Raw genomic sequence first — 13,809 nt, 5'->3', positions numbered from 1 at the left:
GATAGCTCCTCGGCTTTGGTAGTCCGACCCGCGAAGGCAGTTGAGGTGGTTAGAGCCGCTGAGCTGACGGCGGCCGTGCCCATCGGGGTTGGTTCGGAAGACCTAGATCTCGATCGAAGTACTCCGAGTGATTTGCTCGGGGTAATGGCAATGGGACATTCACCTTCCCTTCCGTCTTTTTCTGAGGAGGCGTTGAAGGAGGCTCGAGAGCTGAAGGCTCCCAAAATCGGTGCTGGCTCAGGTACAGTGGATCCTTTTAAGGATTGTTTTACCAGTGTTGATGATAGTTCTTATATCGGTGATGCCTCTCTTTTGTTAGATGAAGCTCAGCGTTTTATTACTCGGGTAATAATTCTTTCGTACTTTTCCATACAGCTTTCATTAGAGGAAGCTGCTCGTTTTGATGATAGTTTCTAACTGTGCAGCCCATCGGTAGGTTTCGAGTTGATCTTAGCCAGTGTGATGCCGAACTCCGGAAGGTCCTAGGTGAGAGGGACGACCTTCGGCTTCTTTGTAGCAAGAAGGAGGAGGCTATCAAGGACCTTCAAGCGGATTTGGCTAAAGTCCGTGAAGAAAGGGTCGAGCTCGATCAGCAGGTGAGCCTTGTTCTGTTAAAGTATGGGTTCGACTCGACTGTGGAAGTTAACCATCCGTTGTCTCAGTTGCAGCAAAAGATCGAGAAGATCGGGCTACTTCGAGAGGAGGTCGATCAAATCCGGGCCAAATGCAACCAGTGGAAGGAGACTATTGACCGCCTGGCAGCAGAGAAAGAAACCATCTTAGCAAAATTACTATCAGCCGACGTTCAGCTTCGAAACGTCAAGCAAAAGGTGTTGGCTCAGACTAAGAAAATCGATGAGCTTGAGATGCGACTTGCTGAGGCTAAGGCGGAGGTTGAGTCGTCGAAAGTTTTGGCGGATAAGTCTATCACTGTATACCGAGCTGATGCTGAGGCCGCTCAGGTGGAGGCCCGGGAAGCGGCAAAGATTGCAGATGCTCGAGATCATTGGGTTGCCGAACTTGTTAAGTGTAGATCTCGGAGGGAGACCCTCGAGGAGATTCATGCTCGCGGTTTCGATCTTACTGAAGAGGTAAGAAAGGAAAAGGAGCTTGAAGCGAAAGTTGAAGCCTTGGCTTCCGATGATGATGACGATGATAACGATGATGGTAGCAAAAGCGGGTCCGAGGGTGGGGAAGACCTCGACCCAGAAGCTTAGAGTCTAATTCTCATTACCTGTAAATTAATTACGTAGGTAATTCTGTATATATATGACAAGGTTGATTTTGTTTGTAGAGTTGACGATGATTCGAATATTAACGTAAACTCGTAGCTTTTCCAATATTTCAAATTTGGTTGGGTCTTTGTTCGAACTTGGCAGTCCGTAGGCTCAACGGTCGATTGAGTATTTCGAATATGATATAGGAGTAGCCCGTAGGCTTAATGTTCGAGTGAATATTCCGAACTTGAGATAATGTGGTAACCCATAGGCTTAATATTCGAGTGATTATTTCGAACTCGAGATTATGTGGAAGCCCGTAGGCTTAATATTCGAGTGATTATTTCGAACTCGAGATTATGTGGTAGCCCGTAGACTTAATGGTCAGCCGAGTATATAGAACATGATATAGGAGTAGCCCGTAGGCTTAATATTCGAGTGATTATTTCGAACTCGAGATTATGTGGAAGCCCGTAGGCTTAATATTCGAGTGATTATTTCGAACTCGAGATTATGTGGTAGCCCGTAGACTTAATGGTCAGCCGAGTATATCGAACATGATATAGGAGTAGCCCGTAGGCTTAATATTCGAGTGATTATTTCGAACTCGAGATTATGTGGAAGCCCGTAGGCTTAATATTCGAGTGATTATTTCGAACTCGAGATTATGTGTTAGCCCGTAGACTTAATACTCGAGTTATTGTTAATTCTGGTTGCATAATAAATCTCAAGCCATTGTACATATGTTTTGGGGCAATCAAATATGAGCATGGTTTATTTTGACCATTTTGGCTCTTACAATTTTTTCTCTATTGTTGTGAGAAGATTTTGTTGCATCTGAACTCGATGTATTTGAGGGCCTGGTGCCCCCCCCGGTATTCGAGGCCGTTTGGGCTGAGGGTCGAAAGCCTCGGATACTGTTTTGTCAGCGCAGCACGATCGATGGTTGCCTCGTTAAAAACCTTGCCGCAAAGAACCCATTTGGGAAAAGGCCGGTCTAAGGAAAAAAGAGTGCAACATGTGCTTTTGAGCAAAAGAATACTTCTGATCTTTGTTCGAACTTTTGTACGGGACAGATGAATAAGGTCGGACCTTAGCAGTAGTACCGTTTTAGATGTGATACATTCCAACTGCTTGATAGCTGTTTGCCGTTTATGATGCCGATCCTGTACGATCCTTTCCCAAAGTGCTCGAGCACTTGGTACGGTCCTTCCCAATTTAGTCCTAGTTTTCCTTCGTTTGGATTCCGAGTATTGACAGTGACTTTCCTTAACACCAAGTCTCCTGGCTTGAAGTGGCGAAGTTTAGTTCTTCGATTGTAATACCTTTTGATTCGTTGCTTTTGTGCGACCAACCGGATGAGGGCGGATTCTCGTCCTTCGTCCAATAATTCAAGGTTGGTGTTCATAGCTTCGTTATTTGATTCTTCCGTCATGAATCGAAACCTCGGGCTGGGTTCTCCGACTTCGACTGGTATCAATGCTTCGGAGCCATATACTAAGGAGAATGGGGTCGCCCCTGTACTGGATTTCGATGTTGTTCGGTACACCCAAAGGACTTCGGGCAGGATTTCTCTCCATTTTCCCTTAGCGTCGGTTAATCTCTTTTTCATATTTTGAAGAATAGTTTTGTTTGTGGATTCGTCTTGTCCGTTTCCACTGGGGTGGTATGGGGTTGCTAGTATCCTTCTTATTTTGTGATCTTCGAAGAATTTTGTGATTTTGCTGCCAATGAATTGCTTCCCATTATCACATACTATTTCGGATGGTATTCCGAATCGGCATATGATATGATCCCACAGAAAGTTGATAACCTCTTTTTCTCTTACTTTCTCGAACGCCTGCGCTTCAACCTATTTAGAAAAATAGTCAGTCACAAACAAAATAAATCTGGCTTTACCTGGGGTTGATGGCAGGGGGCCGACGATGTCCATTCCCCATTTCATGAATGGCCACGGTGATAGGACCGAGTGAAGTTGTTCTCCGGGCTGATGGATCATCGGAGCAAACCTTTGACATTTATCGCATTTACGAACGAATTCTTTTGCGTCTTTGCCCATATCGATCCAATAATACCCTGCTCTGATCACTTTTCGAACTAATATGTCGGCACCGGAGTGATTGCCACAAGTGCCCTCGTGTACTTCCCGGAGGATGTAATTGGTATCTCCCGGACCTATGCATACCGCCATCGGTCCATCGAATGTCCTACGATATAACGTTCCATCCGCAGTCAGGGTGAATCGAGCAGCTTTAGTTCTAAGGGTCCTGGACTCTTTGTGGTCTAAAGGGAGCTTTCCGTCTTTTAGGTATTCAATATACTTGTTTCTTCAATCCCAGGTTAAGCTAGTAGAATTTATTTCGGCGTGTCCTTCCTCGATTACAGATCTTGAAATTTGAACGATAGTTTTCGAGCTCGAATCATTCACCTCGACCGATGATCCCAATTTAGCAAGCGCATCGGCCTCGTTATTCTGTTCACGAGGAACATGTCGTAGACTCCATTTTTTGAAATGGTTCAAAGTGACGAGCAACTTGTCCAAATACCTTTGCATTTTGCCTTCTCGGACTTCGAAAGTTTTGTTTACTTGACTCACCACTAGCAAAGAGTCGCAATTGGCCTCCACGACCTCCGCTCCCAGATTCCTAGCTAGCTCGAGACCTTCTTCCTCTCGAACTAGGACACTGCTTATGGCAACTTCTGACACCGCCAAGTACAGGTAAAGTTTTTCGCCGGTTTTTGGAGTGTGCAGCAGTGGTGGGCTCGATAGATATCGTTTTAGTTCTTGCAATGCTAGCTGGCATTCCGGTGTCCAAGCGAAGTCGTTCTTCTTTTTGAGTAGAGAGAAAAATTTGTGGCTTCGATCTGATGATCTCGAAATAAATCGGCCTAGGGCTGCTAGTCTTCCTGTTAACCTTTGTACAGCTTTCACGCTGTTAACGATGGTGATGTCTTCAATGGCCTTGATTTTGTCAGGGTTAATCTCGATTCCTCGATTTGACACCATGAAGCCGAGGAACTTACCCGATCCGACTCCGAAGGCACATTTTTCGGGGTTGAGCCTCATGTTGTATTTCCTTAGAATATCGAACGTTTCCTGCAAATGGGTCAAATGGTCCTCTACGCGCAGGGACTTGACTAGCATGTCATCAATATAGACTTCCATTGATTTACCTATTTGTTCTTCGAACATCCTATTTACTAGGCGTTGATAAGTAGCTCCTGCGTTTTTTAGCCCGAAAGGCATTACGTTATAACAATATGTTCCGCATTTGGTCACAAACGAAGTCTTTTCCTGGTCTTCCGGGTTCATCTGGATTTGGTTATACCCGGAATAGGCATCGAGAAAAGTAAGGATCTCGTGGCCGGCCGTGGCATCGATCAAGTGATCGATGTTGGGCAGTGGATAAGAATCTTTGGGGCATGCTTTGTTCAAGTCCTTGTAATCTATACACATTCTAAGTTTGTTTCCTTTTTTAGGCACTACGACCACATTGGACAACCATTCGGGGTATTTTACCTCTCTAATGGATCCTATTTTGAGCAGTTTAGTTACCTCATCTTTTATGAATGCGTGCTTCGCCTCCGATTGGGGTCTTCTTTTCTGCTTCATCGGTCTGAATCTAGGGGACACACTTAGTCAATGTGTCATTATGTCCGGCGGGATTCCCGTTATATCTAAATGGGACCAAGCAAAGCAATCAATGTTATCAATAAGAAATTGAATAATTTTCTTCCTGAGTTCGGGTCTCAAACCCCTTCCCAGGTATACCTTCCGTTCGGGCCAGTGATCGATCAAAATGATCTGCTCCAATTCTTCAATAGTTAATTTGGTGGCATCGGAGTCATCGGGGGCAACGAAGGATCGAGGGATACACTGATCACTATCCTCATCTATGCTCTGCTTATCTGGCTGGGTCGGGGCCGATATCTTTGGTTGCTATTTGGCATTCCGGTCTTCGACTGTGCCTCCTTTTGAGCCCGATCCACCCACTGGCGAAGACGAAGATGTTGGTTTTGCTTCTTCGATGGAGAACATTTCTTTTGCGGCTGGTTGTTCTCCGTACACCACTTTGACGCCTGTTGGTGTTGGGAATTTGAGGACTTGGTGTAGGGTCGAAGGTACAGCTCTCATGTTGTGGATCCATGGCCTTCCGAAAAGGGCGTTATATCTCATATCGCCTTTGATCACGTGAAAATTTGTTTCCTGAATTGTCCCGGCGACGTTTATCGGTAGGGTTATCTCGCCTTTGGTGGTTTCGCAGGCCATATTGAATCCGTTTAAGACCAAAGTTGCGGATACGACCCGGTTTTGTAGGCCAAGCTGTTTTACGACCTTCGATCTGATAATATTCGCCGAGCTACCTGGATCAATTAACACACGCTTAATCTTAATTTTATTCATGAATACGGATATTATCAGTGCATCGTTATGGGGTTGGATGATTCCCTCTGCATCTTCATCATTGAACGATAAAGTCCTTGGGGGAGTGTAATCTTGAATTCGAGGTCGCTTTTCCCTCACAATCGATGTTTTAGCGCGTTTGAGTATAGGTCCCTGAGGGGTATCGACGCCGCCGATGATCATGTGAATGATGTGCTGTGGCTCTTCTTCTTCGTTTCATTTGCCGAAATCCCTATTTTTAAAATGGTTCTTCTCCCTATCACTCAAGAATTCCCTGAGGTGCCCTTTGTTAAACAAGCGGGCTACTTCCTCTCTTAATTGTCTGCATTCTTCCGTTTTGTGACCATGGGTGCCATGATATTCGCATATTTGATTGGGATTCCTTTGGGCCGGATCGGTCTGCATGGGTCGAGGCCATCGGGTATCTTTGATGCGTCCGATGACCGATACGATGGCGGATGCGTCGATGTTGAAATTATATTTCGATAATCGAGGAACTTCTATAGGATCGGCATGTTTGTCAAAGCCTTTTTTGCTCATAAGTCCCCGAGAAATTTGCCCCCGATCATATCTGCGGTTATTCCTAACTATCTCATGCGCCGAACTGTGGTTCACCCGATCTGTGACGTACGGTTGATATCGGTCTTTATTTGACCTTTGTTCTCTATTGGTTTCCTTCAGAATTTTAGTGGTTGTGCGGTTCTGACGTGTGGGTTCATACGGAAATCTGAATTGATCATCTTCGACCCTGATTTTCAATTGGTACCAATTGTGTATGTCCGCCCAAGTTATTGCAGGGTATTCGATCAAGCTTTGCTTCAGCCGACGTGATGCCGTCGAACTCATTTCGTTCAACCCTTGGGTGAAAGCTTGTACGGCCCAGTCGTCTGTGACTGGTGGCAAATCCATGCGTTCCATTTGAAACCGGGATACGAATTCCCTAAGTATTTCGTCACCCCTTTATGTTACTTTGAATAGATCCGATTTCCTTGTTGCGACCTTCACGGCACCAGCATGTGCTTTTACAAACGAATCTGCTAACATGGCAAAAGAATCGATAGAGTTCGGCGGCAAGTTGTGATACCAGATCATTGCTCCTTTAGCGAGGGTCTCTCCGAACTTTTTCAATAATGCGGACTCGATCTCATCATCTTCCAAATCGTTGCCTTTGATGGCACATGTATAGGAGGTGAGATGTTCGTTAGGATCAGTCGTGCCGTTATATTTGGGAATTACGGGCATACGGAACTTTTTGGGGATCGGTTTCGGGGCCGCGCTCGATGGAAAAGGCTTTTGTATGAATTTCTTTGAATCCAGCCCTTTTATCATAGGCGGAGCCCCCGGGATCTGATCGATCCTAGCATCATATGTCTCGAATTTTTTGTCGTTGGCTTCGACTCGCTTTGTTAGTTCCTCGAGCAGTTGAGCAATTTCAGGAGTGGTTCCTGATTTTCGCTCGTTCGGTTTCACTGTGTCGGGTTCTGTTCTTAGGGTTACTTCTCGAAGAAGAGGATTAGAGTTTGGATTACTCCGCATGTGAGTTTGGCTCTGCAACTGAGCTATCGCTACTTGTTGGGCTTGTAGCATTTCGAAAATCATGCGCAAGCTGACCCCAATTTCCCCCATGTTGTGGGTGTCTCGGGCTATGGGTCGAGCGCCACCCTGAACGCTTCTTTCCTGCTCGAAACGTTGATTTGCTTCTAGAGCTATTCGTGAATTGATATCTACTGGTACTTCGGCTCGAATTTCAGGTTCCTTGATTCGAGCCTCGTTGACGTTGTTGGGTAGCCTTTCGGCCACGGGCATCATGTTGTTGGTTTCATTGTTGGGTAGCCTTTCGGCCACGGGCATCATGTTGTTGGTTTCATCCTGAAGGCCGGCTTCAAGGTCGATTGGGAGAGCCATTGCCGACATGAAGTTGTAAGCTGGAGTGTGTTGTATATTTGTATCAAATAATCACTTGTTATCCTTAGCCCCACGGTGGATGCCAAACTGTTTACCCGAAAAATCGGATAAAGTAGAATTTATATATGGTTCTAAGGGCAAGTAGATTCTTCTGATATAAGAATAACAATGCACGTATTTATGTTGCGAAAATAGGAGATGATGAACAAAGATATTAGGTGAACTTAGAAAGATAAACACAAAGAATTCTTAATCTCCTGTTCAAAGTGTCCTCTATTACAAACTCCTGCCTGCTTTATAGCCAAGGATTGTTACTTTATCTATAGCAACATAATAGAATAAATATTACTAGTGGAGGACCCATGATGGTATGTCTCCTCCTTAATTCCCGCAGAGATTCCCTCCTTTGGTGCGGTTGTAACAGCTTTTGTCTGTGAGCTCGATACCGCTTCAAGCTCGATACCGAATCGGAACCTCGGTCTTGATTTCGAGCTAGGTGGTCACTTTCGGGCATCGATGCTCGGGACCTGTATCGACCGATGTTACCTCGCTCGAATCGAACGCCCGGGCTCGACGCCCCAATCTCGGAATACGCTCGGGGTTTCCATGAAAGCACCCCTCGATTGAAATGCCATTTTCGATCGACCTTCACGACCGAGGATCGGTTTTAACCGTATACAGGAGTAAAAACAAATATCTAGCAATCACAAACATAGTAATCTCAAAAGTTTATTAATTCTATTTTTTTTAATTTGAGTATCAAGCTTAACTAAGAAAACATTTTTATTTTAAGAATATAAAAGAAAGAGAAGTGTTGGTAAGATTCAGTAACACTAATGGTTATACTAACATAAAAATCCAGAAGTGATATGTCATAGCGATTTTCTTATTACTCGTAAAATAGAATTCTTATTGGATAAAAATTATAATTATATTTAAATATTTAAAACTTGAGATGAGCTAATATTAAGATTTGAATCAACAAAAATAAATTATTCTCTTTAACGTGAAGAACAAAAAATTAAGCTCTTAAATTAATTAACCAAAGGAAATCTTTAAATTAACTAATTTGCAAAATATTCAAGTCATTATTTTCGACATTCATCATATAATCAGTTATAATATAGTATTAAGAACAAAATTGTAAAACTACAAATGTTAAATTATAAGGATGAAATATGAGAAGACAAAAAATATTTTACTTGAGTTGGCATTAATTATTTTTATTTCTTTTGATATTCATTTAAACAAATGACAACTCCTTATACTTTTCTATATACTTAGTTATTTATTTTATCATATTAACTTAATGTAGACATTTTAATACTTAGTATTTGATAAACTAATTTACATATTCCTTTTGTACATATTTTACTACACTAAAGCTAGTATTACATAATAGTGGAACGTTTCCTTTTGACGTGTTTTTCATCTTCAAAAGTTCTTTTTCTATTTTGTGAATGAGTCAAGAACGTCAAAATATGACAGCTTATCATAGTAGGTGAGAGTTAAAATTCTGAACCACAAATTATCTTGATAACATATAGTATCGGTGTATAACAGTTTGCACTCCTTAACTTACCTTATTGCTCCACAGACTTTAGTCAAAGTATTTCAACTTCCATAATAAACAATAGATTTAACTTATGTATATAGACTGACAGTTATTTAATGAATTTATAAATTAGTAGTGTATATAAAATTTTACCCTGTCAATTTAACACTATGTAAAACAAATAAGGTCGATCGATCGAGACATGAACGTAAGCATAAACTTAAAGAATCTGAATAGACAGAAAGTTGGAGGTACTACACTACTACTTAAGTTAAAATTAGCACCCACCCCCATCAACCACCATATTTGCTATGGGATCTTGGGGAGAATGAGAATATACAAAACTCTGAAAAGATGACAGAAATTAACAGTTGTCACCAGCCATTTAAACTATATATATTTGTAAAAAGATGAGCGTTGATCTTGCTTCCTCTACAGAATCAATCATTGGTTCCTAGCTTCACTTGTTTTATTTTTTTCTTTGAGAGAGAGAGAGAGTTTATCATCTCCATGTAAGTTGAGGCCCCCACCCCCCTAAAAACTATATAAGGTGGTCATTGACAAAAATGTTTCATTCAAACAGTGCTTCTCTCTTCTGAGTTCTGCTCTCTCATCGATTTTTTTCCACTATCCACATTTATATTTTCTTCATCTCTCTCTCTCTCTAGAAGAAAAGGCTCTTTAGTTAATTGATTAAGACTAAAGAAAAGAAAACGAAAAGATCTAATTAAGGCTATGGCCATAGAGATTGAGAAACCTAGAGTTGGGCTATCAAAAATGGCCACGTCAGATACCCATGGAGAAGATTCACCCTACTTTGCTGGGTGGAAAGCATATGATGAAGATCCATTTGATGAAGTTCACAACCCATCTGGTGTTATTCAAATGGGATTGGCCGAAAATCAAGTAGATACTATATTTCAGTATTTAGGATATATATTCACATGCAGGATCATTATTTCATGTTGCTTAATTAATTTTCTTGTGTACGTAGGTGTCATTTGATTTGGTGGAAAAGTACTTGGAAAAGCACACATGCTCTGGGGGTGGAGTTTCTAGCTTCAGGGAAAATGCTTTATTCCAAGATTATCATGGACTGCTTTCATTTAGAAAGGCAATGGCTAGCTTCATGGAAAAAATAAGAGGTGGAAGGGCAAGATTTGATCCTGATAGAGTTGTTATTACAGCTGGCGCCACTTCTGCTAATGAGTTATTAACTTTCATCTTAGCTAATCCTGGCGATGCTTTGCTTGTTCCAACTCCTTACTATCCAGGGTATAACTATTATACATATATAGTAACCATGTGACAAATAATTTCTATTACGTGATAAAAAAGGGAAAGAGTAGTTTGAAATATCTCCACCAGTACCATTAGACTCTAAGCACCAGTGTCCAAATAGTGAAAGCCACAATTAATTAGTCACACTTTATTTGATGTATTGTGCTAAATAGCTTATTGTCTTATTTTACAGATTTGACAGAGACTTGAGGTGGAGGACGGGTGTGCAAATCGTTCCAATCCATTGCGACAGTTCAAATAATTTCCAAGTTACTCCACAAGCCTTAGAAGAAGCCTACGAGGAAGCAGAATCCAAGAACATAAAAGTGAGAGGAGTTCTTATAACAAACCCCTCTAACCCATTAGGTGCCACCATCCAAAGGTGTGTGCTTGAGGGCATTCTTGAATTCGTCACAAGAAAAAACATCCACCTTGTGTCCGATGAAATCTACTCGGGTTCCGCCTTTTGTTGCTCCGAATTTGTCAGCATTAGTGAAGTAATTGAATCAAGGAATTACATGGATTCAGAGAGGGTACACATTGTGTACAGCCTCTCCAAGGACCTGGGACTACCCGGGTTTCGAGTTGGGACAATCTACTCTTACAATGACAAAGTTGTGACAACTGCAAGGAGAATGTCGAGTTTCACATTGATTTCTTCTCAGACACAACAATTCCTAGCTTCCATGTTGTCTGACGAGAAATTCACTGAGGATTACATAAAGACGAATCGCAAAAGGCTGAGGAGGAGATATGAAATGATCATTCTTGGATTGAGGAGTGCTGGGATTGAGTGCTTAAAAGGGAATGCAGGATTGTTTTGCTGGATGGATTTGAGTCCTTTGTTGGAAAAGCCTACAAAGGAATATGAATTGGCCCTTTGGAACAGAATATTGCATCAAGTGAAACTGAATATTTCTCCAGGCTCCTCTTGCCATTGCTCAGAGCCTGGTTGGTTCAGGGTTTGTTTTGCCAACATGAGTGAAAATACGCTAGAAATTGCACTCAGAAGAATACATGATTTCATGGAAAGAAAGAGAACAGAAAAGACTTACTGATCTTGATCATTTCCCAATTTTCTTTTTTATAGTTTTTTTTCCTCTTCTTTTTTTGGTTTGGGGAATTTTTTTTCCCAGATGCGATTGCTTCTGGAGTATTCTTGAATTATACCCATTCCAAGAATTGGATTTTTCCCGCAGGCACTGTACCTCGGATTGAATTTGAAATTTAATATGGCATAATATTTCTTTTTAGCATTGGCAGTCTATCTCCAGAAAGTATGATCAGTTTAATTTTATCGTTGTAGAATAAATGCCGCGAGCATATCTTATGTGATGTTTACCGAAAAAATCGGATAACGTTAGATTTGTGGATGGTTCTAAGGATATGCGATACAATTTGATATAAATCGCGTAGAGAAATGGAAATATGTGTATTGTTGACTGTAAGAACGAAAATAATAAGCAAAAAGAATGAATAAGTAAAACAAGCACAAGGGGATTACTATCAATATAAGAAGTGATCTTTTTATGTTTCGCCCCTCTAGCTTACAAGGATTCCCCCTTTTATAAAAGTGGGTCATTACCAAAAACAATAAAATAAAATATGTAGTGGAAGACCCATGATGACTTGTCTCTTCCTTGATTCCCGCCAAGATTCTCTTTTTTGGTGTGGTTGCAACGGCTCTTGTCTGTGAGCTCGATACTAGCTCGAACTCGTTACTAGATCGGGTCCTTCGGTCTTGGATCAAGTTCGACCTTCGAGATGGGCGTCGCGCATTTCCGACCTCGAAGCAGTGCCTTGCAGATCGATTCGGTCACGGGCTCGATAGGATTATCGAGCCGCCTCCTCGAGCGACCTTCGGACTCGAGGTTCGTTAGTACCGACCTCAGAGCTCACTCCCAAAATCTCATTCCGATTTCTTAACACTCGAACTCGATCGAACGTAGGAAGGCCGAAATCTATTTCGACCGTATACACATAATCCCCTCGTTTCTCGGAAAAGGATATGGCGAGAAACGATATGATTTTCCAGTAGCTCGATCAGATATACACTGATGTTTTTATCGATCCCGACCATGACGTATGTAATGCTCGATCATCTTACACGTCTTTATAGTCCCCGACTTTATCGAGGATACCCGAATTTTTTCTTCCCAGGTGGGAATTGGCAGTTACCTTCGGTCTTTGGTGACCGGAGAAAATCAATCAGTGATGAATGCGGAGGGGCTTCCTGTCTTTTCAACAAGGCCCAACATGCTTTGAATCGGATAACTTTTGATGGCGTTTTCGCCGCTTCTGTACAAAAATTTTGTAAATACAAATCTTTCTTCTTCTTTTTTTTTTTGAAGAGAAATGGCCTTTCAAACTAAATAGACAGTTTGAATTTAAATCTCTGTTGCCTTCGGGCCTCGTGGGTAGTCCCCTTTGCTTTATCGGGCTCGAGCGTCCTTCAGCTTAAATAGTCAAGTGTTTGTTTTAATTCGAAGAAATGAGTAGTTTTGCTCGAAATAATGTAGCCCGTAGCCGTAATAGTCGAGCGAGTGATGGCTCGAACTCAAAATAAAGGTAGCCCGTAGGTTTAGCAGTCGAGTGAATGATTCGAACTTGATGCAATGTAGCCCGCAGGCGTAATAGTCAAAGTAGCCCGTAGGCTTAATGGTCGAGTGAGTGATTGCTCGAACTCGAAATAAAGATAACCCATAGGCTTGGCAGTCGAGCGAATGATTCGAACGCGATGCAATGTAGCCCGTAGACGTAATAGTCAAAGTAGCCCGTAGGCTTAATGATCGAGTGAGTGACTGCTCGAACTCGAAATAAGGGTAGCCCGTAGGCTTGGCAATCGAGTGAATGATTCGAACTCGATGTAATGTAGCCCGTAGGCGTAATAGTTAAAGTAGCCCATAGGCTTAATGGTCGAGTAAGTGATTGCTCGAGATCGAAATAAAGGTGGCCCGTAGGCTTGGCAATCGAGCGAATGATTCGAACTCGATGCAATGTAGCCCGTAGGCATAATAGTTAAAGTAGCCCGTAGGCTTAATAGTCGAGTGAGTGATTGCTCGCACTCGAAATAAAGGTAGCCCGTAGGCTTGGCAATCGAGCGAATAATTTGGCATCATTGCAATGTAGCCCGTAGGCGTAATAGTCAAAGTAGCCCGTAGGCCTAATGGTCGAGTGAGTGATTGCTCGAACTCGAAATAAAGGTAGCCCGTAGGCTTGGCAATCGAGTGAATGATTCGAACTCGATCCTGTTTGCATAATAAATCTTGAACATAGAATATCGGTAAGGAGGAGAGCTTTATTTGCAGGTCATTATACATAGGTTCATGTTTTGCGTCAGGGCTCGGGCCAACTATATAAGCATGGTTCGTTTTGACCGTTTGGCCCTTTCAACATTTCCCGTTGAGACACTGTTTGTCATGAAATAACGAAGTAACTTCCTTTGC

General features: G+C 42.2%; 1 protein-coding gene across 1 annotated transcript; it reads left to right on the top strand.

Moving 5' to 3' along the window:
* Positions 1 to 9,474: 9,474 nt before the first annotated feature.
* LOC107817443 (1-aminocyclopropane-1-carboxylate synthase 7-like) lies at positions 9,475 to 11,594 on the top strand. Its single transcript, XM_016643271.2, has 3 exons — positions 9,475 to 9,988; positions 10,077 to 10,357; positions 10,557 to 11,594. Exons 1-3 carry the CDS (start codon positions 9,818 to 9,820, stop codon positions 11,419 to 11,421), a joined length of 1,317 nt encoding a protein of 438 aa, XP_016498757.1. The 5' UTR covers positions 9,475 to 9,817; the 3' UTR covers positions 11,422 to 11,594.
* The last annotated feature ends 2,215 nt before the right edge of the window (positions 11,595 to 13,809 follow it).

The sequence above is a fragment of the Nicotiana tabacum genome, chromosome 2, assembly GCF_000715075.1.
Source record: "Nicotiana tabacum cultivar K326 chromosome 2, ASM71507v2, whole genome shotgun sequence".
Classification (NCBI taxonomy): Eukaryota; Viridiplantae; Streptophyta; class Magnoliopsida; order Solanales; family Solanaceae; genus Nicotiana; species Nicotiana tabacum.
Note: the sequence above shows the minus strand (reverse complement) of the source record. Positions and strands in the feature narration are given on the sequence as shown.

What these genes read in the sequence shown, in the direction of transcription:
- LOC107817443 (XM_016643271.2), top strand. Translation starts at nt 9,818, where the DNA reads ATGGCCATAGAGATTGAGAAACCTAGAGTTGGGCTATCAAAAATGGCC. An exon ending in TGGGATTGGCCGAAAATCAA is followed by an intron (nt 9,989 to 10,076) that starts GTAGATACTATA and finishes TTGTGTACGTAG; the next exon opens with GTGTCATTTGATTTGGTGGA. An exon ending in CCAACTCCTTACTATCCAGG is followed by an intron (nt 10,358 to 10,556) that starts GTATAACTATTA and finishes CTTATTTTACAG; the next exon opens with ATTTGACAGAGACTTGAGGT.